This window comes from Haliaeetus leucocephalus, unplaced genomic scaffold (assembly GCF_000737465.1).
Source record: "Haliaeetus leucocephalus isolate CR32 unplaced genomic scaffold, Haliaeetus_leucocephalus-4.0 Scaffold284, whole genome shotgun sequence".
In the NCBI taxonomy this organism is placed as follows: domain Eukaryota; kingdom Metazoa; phylum Chordata; class Aves; order Accipitriformes; family Accipitridae; genus Haliaeetus; species Haliaeetus leucocephalus.
Window position 1 is genome coordinate 6,148,766 of NW_010972720.1, and position 14,192 is coordinate 6,162,957.

A 14,192-nucleotide genomic window follows, 5' to 3' on the forward strand; every position below is an offset into this window, starting at 1 on the left:
AGCAGTCTAGAAGTGCTAAATCTTGGTATTGATGCATCAGTCCCATTTTTGCTATAAATTTGCACAGATTCAGGTTTTATTTTTGCAGCATGGTTTTTAGTCTCTGTTAGCAATAAGATAGGATTGAGGTTCCTTTGATGTTGCCCAGGACAGATGTCGAAGTACTTTGCATTCATGCAAAGAAACTTTACTTTTTTGAGGGGAAAGAAGAGATGAAAAGTCAGTAAAGAGAAAGAAGCATTTTTTTTTTCATATTATAGTTTAGCAGGTTCCTGCTGGTTTTGTGTTTCAAATAAGATCTTCCATTTGTTAGAAGAAAGGTTCCCTAAGCCTCTCCATCAGTCAGAGGATTTTTTTTTTTCATCATTCAGGTGTGTTAAATACTCGATTAGTCCAGTCTACTTCATTTACTGCACTGCGTTTCTGAAAGTACATGGATGATACAGAGAAGAAACGTACTTCACGATGTTGTTGCTAAAACATTCCTTTTTGTATTTCATCTGTTGCCGCGGCTTAGATACAACACAGCAGACATACATTAAATGCCTTCTTCTGGCTGTGGTGGGAGCACTTACTCCTTGCACCCATAAAGAGGGACTGTTAAAAGCATTAGTTCTGTAAACCTGTGCACTTGTATGATGCTTGATGGAGTATCTTAAATACTTGAAGAAATTAATTGCTCTTCTCCACCAATGCAGTTGTTATTGAAAAACTCCCTCATTCTTCCCTCCCTGCTGATCAACAGAAACCCTCTATTGCTGGCCTACTTCTGTCTCACACGTAGCCAAAAGAGAAGACCAGGCTCTTCGGAACCTTCTTGGCTGAAGGTGCTTTTGTGGTTCTCCAAAGCCATTAGACAGCAGTGAATAGACACTGCAATTCCATAGATATGATGAAACGTAGGAAAGTTAAATTTGTGTGTACAAGTATCAGAGATACATTAAAAAAAATACAGCAAGACTGTTTCTATGGGAGGTGTAACACCAAGCCAACATACCAAGGCTGCATCAAGAAATTCTGCGGGAATATGCCTCAGAGGCTAATCTGGACCTCATCAATCCTAGGGTTTTTGGAAAAACCAAAATTCCCCATCTTCTTTTTCCTTTGTCCACAGAAACATCAGCAGTATGAATCAGAGTTAACAGAACTGAATACTAAGTTAATTTAATGAGTGGTTTGGGGTGAGTTTGAGATTTTACCATGAAAACATTATTCACATTTCCATAGTTAGGCTTGAGGCAAAGCTCTTACCACACCAATTCCATTCTACCTACCCTAAACTTTTAATCAGACTAACAATCAGTTAAAATTGTTCAGTGTGCTTATTTTCAGATTTGTAGGATTAGAATTATGTCTGCAAGGACTCGAAATGTGTAATTGCTCATTACTTTCTTCTATGCATGCCTGAAGGCAAAAATAAGGCCAAAATTCTGAGAAAAGCTAGTATATATTTGTTTGAAGCAGAACCTGGTATGGTCTTTTTCACTGATACTCTAGGAAGTCTTTGTAGGACATCCTATTTTAGCAGCAAGCTGTCCAAATGAATGTAAGTGGAAAGAGTAGGCTTTGGAGTAACGAGAAAAGCTGAATGAACATAAACATTATCTGGCTCCATTGCTTCTGCAGAGCTTCATCATAAATTCAACCAGAAACAATATTATTCAAAGATCTTTTACTCTCAGATGTATACATGCATCAGAAGCTGACAATAGTAAAAGTAGCACTTTTCTTCCTTTCCTCCCTCATGCATGTACACTGTTTTTCTTTACAGGCCTTTTTAAACCGTTCTTACAATTAAAAATCTCACTGCATAAAGGAGTCCTACTTTTGGTATGGGTTTTTTTGGAAAACATAGCTGTCAGATAAAATTCACTGTTGTTAAATAAACAAATATTTATAATGCTGAAAATACTATTTTTAGAGTTCTACAGTAGCTATATGTGAGGGAAGTCAGACTTGTCCATATTTGGTGGTTTAAGTGTCTAAAAAACCCCAACATAACCAATATATATTTTCAAACATTTTTGTCAGATGTTTTTAGAAATTAATTCTGTCACCATACTTCATAATTCATTCTGCAATGGAGACTGAACTATGCAGATTTTCAGGGAGACAGCTGCAGCTCTTGATTCAGAGCCACTTGTGGATAGTACAAGTTAGAGTTGTAACAGCTGTAAATTTCTTCAGGAACGTCACTCTAGCGGATCATCAAGTTAAGGGAGTCTTTTGTTATGGAAGGGCTTTTTTTGATCACAGTCAGTCCCAAGAACAGATTTACTGTGAAAAAAGAAGCAAGCAGGGAGTATCAGGAGATTAACTACACTAGTACAGACTGGAGTAGGGTATGCTTCTTGTTATGTGACAGGCCGCAACTATTTGCCTTTGTAGAACCCCTTCCTCGATTCAGCCACTTCCACACTTGTGTTTCAAATTTTCACATAGACATGTTTTCTCCTAGCTGGTAACAGTAAGCACAAAGGACACAAAATAGTTATAATTCCCCTTAACTCAGTCCTTTAACTATGTACTGCTTATAATGTGAACTTCTCCAGAACAGTTAAACGTACATATGCAAAGCAAAAGAGAGGAACAATTAGCTCCTTTTCATTCAGCATATCTTGTTATTTATCATACTTACTGATAAATACTTAAGTCATGCCATAGCTACATTGTTCTGTGCTTTTGGACAACTCCTTCGTATGCACCCTTCTGTGTTTTGAATAAAGCACGCTTACATCTTCTGAACTATGCTGTCTTATGCAATTAAGCCAAACAATCTGTGGTATGCTGTCAGCTGACAATGTCAGCACAAAATGCTAGGCAGGTTATCAGTTGAGATGTAGGAGGTATACTTGCAAAACTACTTTTAGTTAAAATTTATAGCATATTTTAGGATAAAAAGGATCATTATGAACATCTGTTCTGCCTTCCTTTATTGGACATGTGAAAAAATATTAAAGCATAGTGGAAGAAATTATTTTCTACCAGTCCAAATTGCAAAACTGCAAAAACCAAGAGGATAATTGGATTCTGTTTTGTACAACAATAGCAGTCCTTCAAAAAGCTAAATGTTCTCACTGGTAATACTAAAGGTCTGGCATTTATTTACACAAATATTACCTACTTTTTGTCACTCTGGCTTCAAATATTGTCATTCCTAAGTAGTCCTAAACAGGCATTGTGGACTGTAAACTCTAAATATAAATACAAACACAATGAAGTACTCGAACAATGGAAAATGGAGGGAGGAAGGGGAAATCCTAACACTTACCATGCAACAGTTTATATTTAAGTGTAAGCACATTTGTACATGCACACACAAGCATATATATATAGAAATTAGACAATTACGCAGTGATCTTAGTGTATTTATTTCCAAAAATGAAGAACTGCAATTTTGATCTATTTGTGCAAATGAAAATATTGATGTTTTCTGATAAGAAGTTTTACCCTGGTAAAGATGGTTATAAATCAGATCCACATCCATGTGGATCTCATCTGACCCATAAACAAAGATGTGGTTCTGACTGCCTTGGTGGTGACATAGAATAGGAATTAGGTATTACCTCAGGTGCCATAATTAATTTCAGGGAAAGTATTGACATAAATGAGGTTTCAGTTTTGTCTTGGTATTACAGCTTTTCTAATCCCATGCTTTCTTTTGTGTGGATTATTTAGGGGGTAGGAGTACAGGAGTGCTGCTGTATAACAGGCCTGCTTTTTCAGGATGAAAAAGGCTGTATCATTATGAAAGCTCCTTGTTAATGCCAAAGTAACTGGCAGCTAGTTTCAGAAAGAAAAGTATATCCTCTATAGCTTTTTATCAACTTACATAACAAAATGTCCTATTGATAACTCAAACTGAACTTTAAAAGGGAAAAGGAAATCCAGTTTATCCTGTCCCACAACTGCCACATGTACTTTCTCACTGTAGGATGTCATCTATAAACAAGTTTATAAAATTAGAGTAGACTATTTAAAAGGACACAAATGTAAATGGATAGTAAAAGTGCCTTTTTACACTGATGGAAAACAAGACTGGACTTTATAAATCAATCAGCTCATTGAAACTTAATATTCTCAATGAAAATAAATGAGTCTGTCACTTTAATAGGCAATGATCCTGTTGCTTTCCCTAAGCAGCTGAACTCTTACAGATATCCAGGAGTTAGAATGGCTCAGTTTTTCTCCACTGTTAACCACCAGGGCCTTACTTCATGTATGTAGTTTCACTGCACATTACCTTAATGCAACAGACGTAAAATAAAATCTTCGAGATAGCCTGGAGCTCAACATACAGGTATTTCAGGGAGGCATACAAGCCATTTGCAGAGACAGTGTTACAGAATAAAGTAAGTAGAATGACTAAAATAATAAAAATCTTGGCTCTAGCAAATTGGCAGTTAGCTACCTTAAAATCATATCTTGCTGGTAGTTTTTTTTCTATTTAGGAGCAGATCCAACAATGGGACTTAGATACCTGTAAATTAATTACTGCAATGCCTGTCAGCTATGTGGCCTCTGAAGTGGAATCCAAAAACTTGTTATGTACCGAACAAGTCCAGTACTTAGTAAGTGTAAATTGTCTCAGAAGAATAATTCATAGAGCTGAATGCTAAAGATAGCTATATAATGGAGTAGATAGCCAGTTTTGTTTTTTTTTTTTAAAAAAAAAGAGGACATTTCTGGGTCCCAGGAAAATTTTGTTACTTTAAACCAGTACTTTTACATGAAAAGGAATAAAACATTCTAGCAAACAGGGACTAAAACTTGGGTTACCAAGGAATCTTAGCCGCTAAACTAGGGAGTCATATTCCCCCATAGGTGCTCTACTTCTAGTGCCAAATCTTGGGAATCAGATACACATGCAAATTAATAGAGCTTATTAAGTTACCTTCTATCAGCTGAACCATGGTAACCAGCCTGGAGTACTCTTCTCCTGTGGCAAATGTGAGATAAACGCACAGTAATTCACACCTGGTTTCTAAACTTAATGCGACTTAGCTGCCTGCTTTTTAGGCCAGGGGAGTTCAGGGCACAAACGGTGCGTGCATGTATTCTCCACTTGTGCTTCTGTTAAAAAGAAAAAAAAAAAAAAGGCACGAAGTTTAGGTACTTCCAGGGTTAAAGAAGGGTTCCCTTTTTCATTTAAATTTTGAACTCGGGTACTTTTAAATGTCAAGATCTTTTTTCTTGAGCCTGGCTGGAGTTTGGGGAGCGTTCACAAGGATGTGAAGCAAGGTTAGCGGGACCGGAAAGGAAAGGAAAGGAAAAAGTCTCTGGACGCCGCCACGGCTCAGGGCACGGAGGCGGCGGCAAAACTGCCTTTTCCCGGGGCACGTTCCCCGTGCCCCCCAGGGCCAGGACATCCCCCGCGCCACCTGATGCGGGGCCGGCAGCAAGTTCGCAGACAAAGGTAGCTTTGTCTGGCCGCTGGGTCTGCCTGTCGGTCGGCGGGCCGGCAGCCCTCAGGCCGGGGCGCCGCTTCCCTCGCCTCAGCGCGCCGCAGCCCTTGCGCGCCGCTCTCCCCCGCGGGGTGCTGGTGGCTGGGGCAGGAGGGGGCGGGGGGGTGTGGAGGGCTGCCTCGTCCTCCCAGCGGCCCAAAAAGGCTGCGGGGACGTGGCCGGAGTGCCTAACCGCCCGGGAGCTGACGGCGCGGGGGCAGAGGCGGTTGTCGGCCCTGGCCCGCGAGGCCGCCGCTCCCCTCACTCAGGTGGTTGTCTCCTACCCCGCACCGGCCGAGCCCCTGCGCGCCGCGGGCAGAGCTCGTTTGGAAGCGGGAGGGGCCCCCCTTGCCGCCTTTTCCCCCCTCTCCTGCCCCCTGCCCTGCGCGCTCCCTCGCTGGATGTTTTCTGTCCCGGCTCCACGGCCGGGGCCTGTCCAGCCCAGCCCGGTGGCGGCGGGCAGCGCCGGCAGGGTTAACCCTGAGGAATGCGGCGGGAGGAATGTGCATGCAGATGAGATGGATGCTAATCTCATGCTAATGAGCGGCGGCCGCGGCTGCCCGGGGCTCAGCCGGGCTCCCCGCGCCCAGACGGCAGCTGGGCTCCGCCGGCAACCCTGACCCGGGCTGCCGCGGCGCGGGCAAGGCGGCAGCCCAGGCATGGTGGACTGAGACCCGGCCGCGGAGGAGGGCTTCCCTGCGCTTCCGCGAGCGGCCCGCTGTGTGCTCCCGGCCCCTTCCCCGTCCCCCCGGCTCGGGTGGGGGCTTTTCCCGCTTCCCGTCTTTCTTTCTGTCCCTATGGAGCAGCTACCCCCGCCGCCCGACCATGCCTAGGAAAGCGGGGAATGGGCAGCTCCCCTTACCCGATGGCTGGGAGGAGGCGAGGGATTACGACGGCAAAGTCTTCTACATCGACCACAACACCAAGCAGACCAGCTGGATCGACCCCCGGGACAGGTGGGTGCGCGGGCAGGGAGGTGGCGAGGCCCGGGGCGGGGGCTCGGAGCGGCGCTGCCGGGCCCTTCGCCGCCGGGGCAGCTCCGTGGCGGAGGGACGGGACGGGGCGGGGGGAGGGCAGGGCAGGAGAAGCTCCTGTTGGCAGCCGGGCACGCCGTGCCCTCCTTCCCATCGGCATGGGTACAGCCTGTTTTTAAGCCCCTTGCGTGAGCTGATGGCGGGGGGAAAGCCTGTAGAGCTCTTCCCGGGGTCGACGGGGCTCGCTGGCGTTTGGGGAGTTCCGACAGGTACCGAAGTTTGCGAGTCCCTCCCAAACCAGAGGCGCTGGCTCTTCGCCATCCCTCTCCCCCGGGCGCCGCGGTGCGGGGCCGCCTCCTTCCTTCCCTCCCTCCCTCCCTCCCGGCTGGCGGAGCGTCCCGGACGCCTGTCCCTCCCGTGCCCCCCACCCCCCCGGCCCCGTGGACCCCCTGCCCCGCGGGCGGCCCTGCCCGGCCCGGCCGTGCGGAGAGGTCTCGGCTGCTGGCGGAGAAGGAGCTGGGGCTGCGGGAGGCCTCGTGTGCTCGCTAGGCCTCAGCAAGCCCAAATCCGCTCAGCCCCCCGCCAGCCGGAGCCCGGGGTGTTTGCTGCCCTTTCCGGGTCTGAGCGCTGTAGATGGGCAAACCTCCTCGGAAAGCGCTTGGGTGAGCGAGGTAACCAGCTCAAAGGCTTCTCGCCCAGGAGTCAGCAGGGCAGGTCTTTCATCTGGGGAGGGATTCTGGGTCTTCGGGTAGGCTTCCGTAGCTGTTTTTAATAGCTGGATGCTAGACGCCCAAGACACCTATTGTAAAACGTATATTTGGTCCAAAGTGGGCCCGAGAAGTAATTAAAAAACAAAACTTTCTGTGTATTATGAAATACAATGTTGCTGTTGAAAACAGTGCAGTCTAATTATCAAAAACTTTTAAAAGACATTATAAATTTATGGAACAAGCTGCACTGAATTATAAATGAAGGCCTTGGTTTATATTTCTCTGGTGAAATTAGAAAAGGTGGTTGTGATGAAGCTTGCTGGCTGTAAGTTGCATAGGGAAAGTTTTGACAAGCATCCTATGCTGTGTTAGGCCTACTTCTCTGTCCTACTTGCTATAACAGCAAATTCCAGTAGTGGCAAACTTAATACTTAAATTCCTTTGTACTTCAAAATATGTTAAATACCTTGTAAATTGTAGTGAGGTGGTAAGGTATGCAGGATAGTGGTTTTTATTACATCTGGCCTTCTGAGGTGATTATTTATGTTTTTATCACAGACAATAAAAAAAATTCTGCTTTTACTGTCTCTGGAAATAGTGGATTTGAAGTTTTGTTTAGTTTTAGACTTCTAATTTGTATTTGCAAAGCAGAATACAAGGTGATATGATTGAGGTAAAGCAAAGTGTGACACTGGAGTGTACTCATTATAATACCGCCTTGTGAGTGTACTAATTTAAAAATTTTTTTACACATTCTGTAGTCCCGCAAAGTTCAAGAGTATGCATATTTGGTGGTAACATTTGAGTCTTCACTCTCATTAACAGAGTAGACAGCTAAGCGAGTAACACTTGTGTGCTTGCCATCCTGTAGGGATAGGATAAATATTGTTTCATTAATATCTTGATTACAGGTGAAAGAAAAATCAAGCCCTGAGACTTGATAATCTGTAATGAGAATGAAGGAAGTAAAGACCTTTTTCAGAAAGAGTGGTGTTTGAAATAATTGTTAACCTATGTCAGTCATGCAAAACAAACAGAAAGAGGGATTTTTGCCCTTGGTGCTTGAGAGAATCCATGCTTTAGTGTACATGGCTCAACTGTGAAGCTGAATTGCCCGCACAGAAGAGAGAATGACAAGTCTATTTAATGTGCAGCTTATGGTATTTGTATTTACAATATCCACATTTGCAATCTGTATTTATATTGGTGACCTGGTTTGGAAAAGTGAGTAAGAAATGCATGAAAGTCCTGTCATGACTTTGCTCTAGATTCCATTGTATCTTTCAGGTATTTAGAGAATATCTGTTCAGAAACCATACAGGACATAATTAGGGCTTGCTGTCAGAAAAATTGAGAAGCGATCTTCCTAGTTTGTCAATACAATAAAATCTGGATTCGTGCTGTTTCTAAAAGTTATCTTAAATTGTCAAAATGAAGATAATGGATTCTACAGAAAGACTGAAAACATGTTCCCTTGTTTGATGATACTTTAGGACTTTTTTTTGTTTTTCCCCAACTATTTTCTCTGATGGAGGTCATAAAGTTTTCATAATGTACTTGTGGAATATTACAGTACATGGGCTCCTAAAATCTTTCGTTGGTAAAGCAGGTGTAGAATAGATAAGTTTTGATGGACAATATTCCTTCTGCTGTTGTTACACTGCATTCTCTGGATGATTACATAGAAAAGTTATGCTTGATGTTTTAAAATAATTTTTATCCTCTTTGAATTAGATGGTGCAAATACTGAAGACTAGTGCTGTGAGACATCAGCCATATGTCTGTGGATTGCCAGGTGTATTTGAGCACAATTAGGAACCTCTTTGTAACTGGTTTAAAATATTAATGTCTAGAAATAAGCTGACATTTGGAAGTGGCATATATCAAAGCTTCTTGGAAATATTCTGTGTTTTGTGGTTGTTTGTTTTTTTGTGTTTTTTTTTTAAATATAGTGATGCTTTTTCTCACGTACTTTTCTAGACTGTTCTGGTAGTACGTGTATTTGTTACTGCTTATATGGTGCAGGTCTGTTAATATAATGATAGCCTTGTATACAGCTGTGAAAAAAACCTGACATCAGCTTCAACCTTGGGGCTTGGTTTTCAGTTTTGCCCACTTCATTTATCTGAGTAATCCCATTGACATTAGAGAATCTCACACTTGTAAGAGCAAGAGTGACTTGGCTTGTTGTGTTTTAGGAGCGTTGTGGAAGCTATCTGAACTGCTCTGTTCCTCAGGGGTTTTTAATGTTTTGCACTATTCAACAGTGATGTTTCTCTCCAAACACTTACGGTACTGTGTTGATTTGTTTTGAAGACTGGTGGCCCAAAGAAAGGGCACTTCAAGATACAAAGTGTGAGAGAAACATAAAGGCAAGAATGTGGGAGTTGTAGTAACATTTTCACTCACTAAATATATAGATGTTATTTCTTTGTTTATGACTCCTCTAAGCTACAGCAAACTGAGAAGTCACCGATCTTGACAGTTCTTCTGAAACTGGTTTATTGTAAGAAGGGAAATATCCAAAAATACCAATTTTATTCTGTTACTACTTGACAAAATTATTAAAAGACAACTAGGGACTGAAGAGGATGAGCCAGTTGAAAAGGTGAGAATGGGTTAGAGGAATTCATACTTTTCTTTGAAGTTCCCTTGAAATTCTTTCAAGTTCCTGGGATGCTGAATTACAGAAAGGTGTTGGTGTGGGTTTTTTTCTGATAGACAATTAAAAGGGGGCTTGGGGTGGAGGCAGAAATTTGAAAAGGAAAATTTTTCATTTTTTCCACCGTTCAACACATTTTAAGTAGGCCTCATGTTTGTTATATGCCTTAGTGGAACCAACAGAGTAGAGCACCGAGGAGGAGCAGAATAGGAGATAGGAATCTCAGTACCCTCAAATCTTCAGCAGCTGGATGACATTTGATTTTCTCACCAGGAATGCAGGACCTTCATATCTTGGTTTCTACATAGTAAATTGCCCATGCTCCACTGCTGATCACCACTGACTCAAAACAGATATTATTTTTTTTTCATATAGCTTGCCTAAAATGAGTTCCACATCACAAATTCTGAAGCTGCAAGTGATCTTTATTTAACTGTTTATCTGCATTCCTGTCAGAGTAGTAAGGAGTGAGCTGCTATGAAAACAAAACTATCCTTCCTTTCTTTCTGCCCCCTTTTCAATTCTCTTTCCACTGAGGAGAAAAATCTGTTTAAAATATATCTGTACATTTGAAATAGTTGATAGTGTACTTTGGCTGGAATGTTTCTAGAGTGCTTGCTAACTATATAATCAAGAAGGTGCTTGAGAAACATTAGATGTGCAGAAACCAGAGATCTTTCCGACTTAAGAGATTGTGAAAGAGTTTTCTTTGTGGTGATGTGGAGAGGGAATGCAGTTTCCATTGCTGCTTTCATCTTTTGGGGAGGTTGAAAACACTACCAATTTTTATCATGGAATTCTGTAACTTGTATAAGATTTGTCTTAATTAGAACATTTATTAGCTTTCAGCAATTAAACATTGCATGCCCTTTTCCCTTGGAAAAGAAGGGCACTTTGTTCCTTACTTTTTCACTGGAACTTGCTTTCTCTTGTCTTGTGAACAGCAGAGGCTGTGAGGAGGGAAGATACTGAGGTTGAAGTTAACTTGAGCAGGGGGCCTTACCTCCTGTCTCTTTCCTGGGCACTACCCTAGCTCAGGGGTGCGTGGTAGAAGGCTTCCAGTCTCAGTGGAGACTCGGAGAAATAGGAGGCATATAAGATAAGTTAAAGGTAGCAAATAAGAGGCAAGCAGAAAAGGGAATGGCATGATGGGAGGCATCATCAGAGACTGGAAAATACATTTGGATCGATTCTTTTTTGCATGGAAGTAAGCTGTGTTGTGACAGATGAGTAGAATAACTTTTACTGTCTGAAGTGTCTGGTCTGAGGCAAGTACAGTTCTGTGTGAAGTTGGTGATTGCAGGACTTCAGCGAAAACAGGAAAAAATTCTGAAATGTTAAAATTTGTGGTTGGGAGGGAACAAAATTTAGGTAAGATACAGGGGTATGATTCATCAGTCCGTTGAAGAAGAATGATGTTAAATTGAAGTGTTAGTCATTACATTTTGAAAGGGATGGATCTTAATTCTGTTTTAAGTGCAAATCTCAACATTGCTGATTTGAGGTACAACTAGAGCACCTACCTGATAAATCCTTTCTTTAGGCTGCTGCTTTCTAAGAATGAATTAAATGGCAAATCATCACTGAACGGTTCCCTTTCTCATTCCCTTTCTGTTTTGCCTTGCATCTCCCTTGTTTGCCAGTAACTGAGGAAGGAGTGGGGCTTTTACGTTTTCAGTGGTGTGGAGCTGTTAAATGATTGCCTCAACATACCTTAGGAAATTCTAACCTTAATAAGAAATAGTCACCTGCCTATTTTGGAAAATCAGTAGAGGATCATTTGATGATGCTCCAAGGTGTACAACTTGTAATAATCCTGTAGTGAGATAGGATGGTGATTTTCTTCCCCCAAATGTCTTTTTTTTTTTTTTTTTTTCCTCCTTGTTTCATCCTGTAGTATCATTTGCTGGTTTTTATTCTAATTCCACATAATTTGTTCCTGTCTCCTTGTCTGCTCAGGAATGTGCATATTCTCTGCGAAACTGTCTGGTATCTCATTCTGGTTTCAGTGACAGGTTGGGAACTGCTTTTACTTAATTAATGTATATTTATTCAAAATAAAACCCGTGATGCAAGTACTGAACTCACAATGAGAGACTAGCTGTGTCTGAACTTCTGACACCTTCATTTGTTTATCCAGTGTAAAGTAGAATTCTAATATTACAGTGCTAATATAGCTGTGATAGCACCAGACAGTGTTAAAATACATAGTGATTGTGTATGTGGGTTTTTTAACCAGTCTGTCATTTGCTTGGGGCTATGTGTTGTTGATTTTAGCATTAGTGAAAATGGCTATGGTAACTCTGAGATAACGCTTTTATTCTTTATTTCTCTGGGAGTGATAGGGCTGCACTGTATCTTTCATCTCAGAGCAAGTGAAGTTAACAAGTCAGGAAATGCTATGGAGTATTTGCTTATGTGGGCAAAGTATGTACCACTGGTTAAAGCCAAGGACTGTGACCTGGTATGTAAAGTGGGGCAAGCGGTCTAGACTGTGGTTTATCCAGACCTACTAGTGCTTGCCTACTGGAGCTATTCCGATTAAAACCTATCTTGACTTACAAGATAGTGTTACTGTAGTTGTCATACACAATGTAAGCCTTAATGAGGAGTTGTACACATGAAGGAAAATAGACCTTTTCTCAAATGAATGGAGCTGAGCTGTTTGCTAGAGATGTTTTCCTACTGTAATATGGTTAAACGAAAGAATACTTCAGAACTATCTTGTATTTTCAGAGAAAGGGAACTGGCTTTACTTTGAAGTAGTGGCTGGGAAAGAAGTTTTCATTTTTACAGGTAAGGGTCAATATTAGATCCAGTAGGACAGATTATTTACAGCTTCAGAGATCTGTACAGATTACGTTAGGACTTCTTGTTTTTCTCCAGTTAAATAACTTGGTTAAAATTCTATGCTTTGAATGTGTTATTAAGGTTATTGGACTAAGAAAAGAGAATTTCCCTACTTTCCCTTACTAATGTTTGTAACATCTAGAGACAAGTTGAATTTTGTGAAACAGGTTTTGTTTTGGTTTTCTTGCTACTTTTTTCTTTTTAGCCTTAAATGTTACAGATATTTGAGAATTTCACTGTTTTTATATCATACACATGACAAAAAAACTAGAAGAATACTCATGGAAGTAATGGGGAAAATTGAAAATAGGCAAATATACAGTAGTATTTCCATGGTGACACATTTTCAGAAAGGCATGAATAGAAACAATGCTAAGATTCCACAACTGTTATGCCAGGACATGTAAATTCTTATTACACCAACCTGCAAGGGAAGTAGAAAAGGGCTGCAGAGGGGTAACACAGCGCACTGAGTCTGGACTGTCATGGTTCTGTTTACCTGTCCGTCTCCTGCCACCAAATAGTAAACTGACGCCAGGAGATGATTTGGCTAAAATTAAACCCCTTGTTTTTAAGGTTGTTTTCCAGCAGAATCAGCCTGTTGTGTCACTGAATGGATATTAGTGCTGGTGTGAGGCAGGAGGCAAGTCCAGAGCTGGGAGCAAAAAAAGGGAGAGGGGTGCTGTAGAAACCAAGATGCAGATGAGTCCTAGCTGCCATGGAACTGTCATCTTAGGTGTCCATTTCTTTTGTTGGTTTTCTCCATTGGTTTTTTGTGTGTCTTTGTGTTCACCTTTGCTTTGCTGTGAACCAGCAGTACCACTGTCACAGACATCTTGATCCTAAATGTGTTTTCTGTCGCCAAGAAACTTTTATGATGTTACAAACTTTTAACTGACTTTTTAAATGTTTATTAATGTGAAGCTCTTGTTGAAAAGAAATGTTGTCATTGCACAGTTGCAGAATTAGATCCTGTTTCCCAGAAATGTGCTGCTGTTGCCAATGTGCTTATGAATAGCTAATTTCTACTCTGTATGAAAGCAGATCAGAAATTCTTTGACTTTGGTGCATTTTTTTCCTAATTATTTATAAACCATATTTTAGACTCTGCTGCAAAGTATCTCACCAGAATGGTGGTGTAATTCAAGACTGAATGTTTTATTTTGTGAACTGGAGCCATTTGTCTTCATGTATTTGAGGGAGTCATCTGTATGGACAAATGGACTTGTCCTTCATTTGGAAGGAGCAGCTAGTGGCTGAAAAGGGGAGTGATACAGTAGTTATTCTTTCTCTTTTGTGTTGCTTGTTTGTGGGGGTTTGCTTTGTGGGTGCAGGGTTTGGGTCTTTTTTAAATAGCACATTTTGAGTATTGCTGAATACTACTGCTCTTCCCCGTGACTTTTTTCTGTGCAAAACCATTAGTGATGGTGAAGTTCTTACCCGATGAAGTCAATCTCTGGCTCTTGTTTTTAAAAGGCTAATGAAAGGGCTTCTTGGGGGAGATTGCTTCCCCCCCCCCCCCCCCCCGCCCCCCCCCCCCCCCCCACCACCC

At 41.9% G+C, this 14,192-nt stretch overlaps 1 protein-coding gene across 1 annotated transcript in view; it reads left to right on the forward strand.

Annotated features, from left to right (window-relative positions):
- The first annotated feature begins 6,269 nt into the window (after positions 1 to 6,269).
- Positions 6,270 to 14,192, forward strand: part of WWC2 (WW and C2 domain containing 2) — a 105,373-nt gene continuing 97,450 nt past the window's right edge. The window contains exon 1 of the mRNA XM_010569984.1: positions 6,270 to 6,400. Within this exon, the coding sequence (XP_010568286.1) occupies positions 6,270 to 6,400 (131 nt within the window). The remainder of the gene's footprint in view (positions 6,401 to 14,192) is intronic.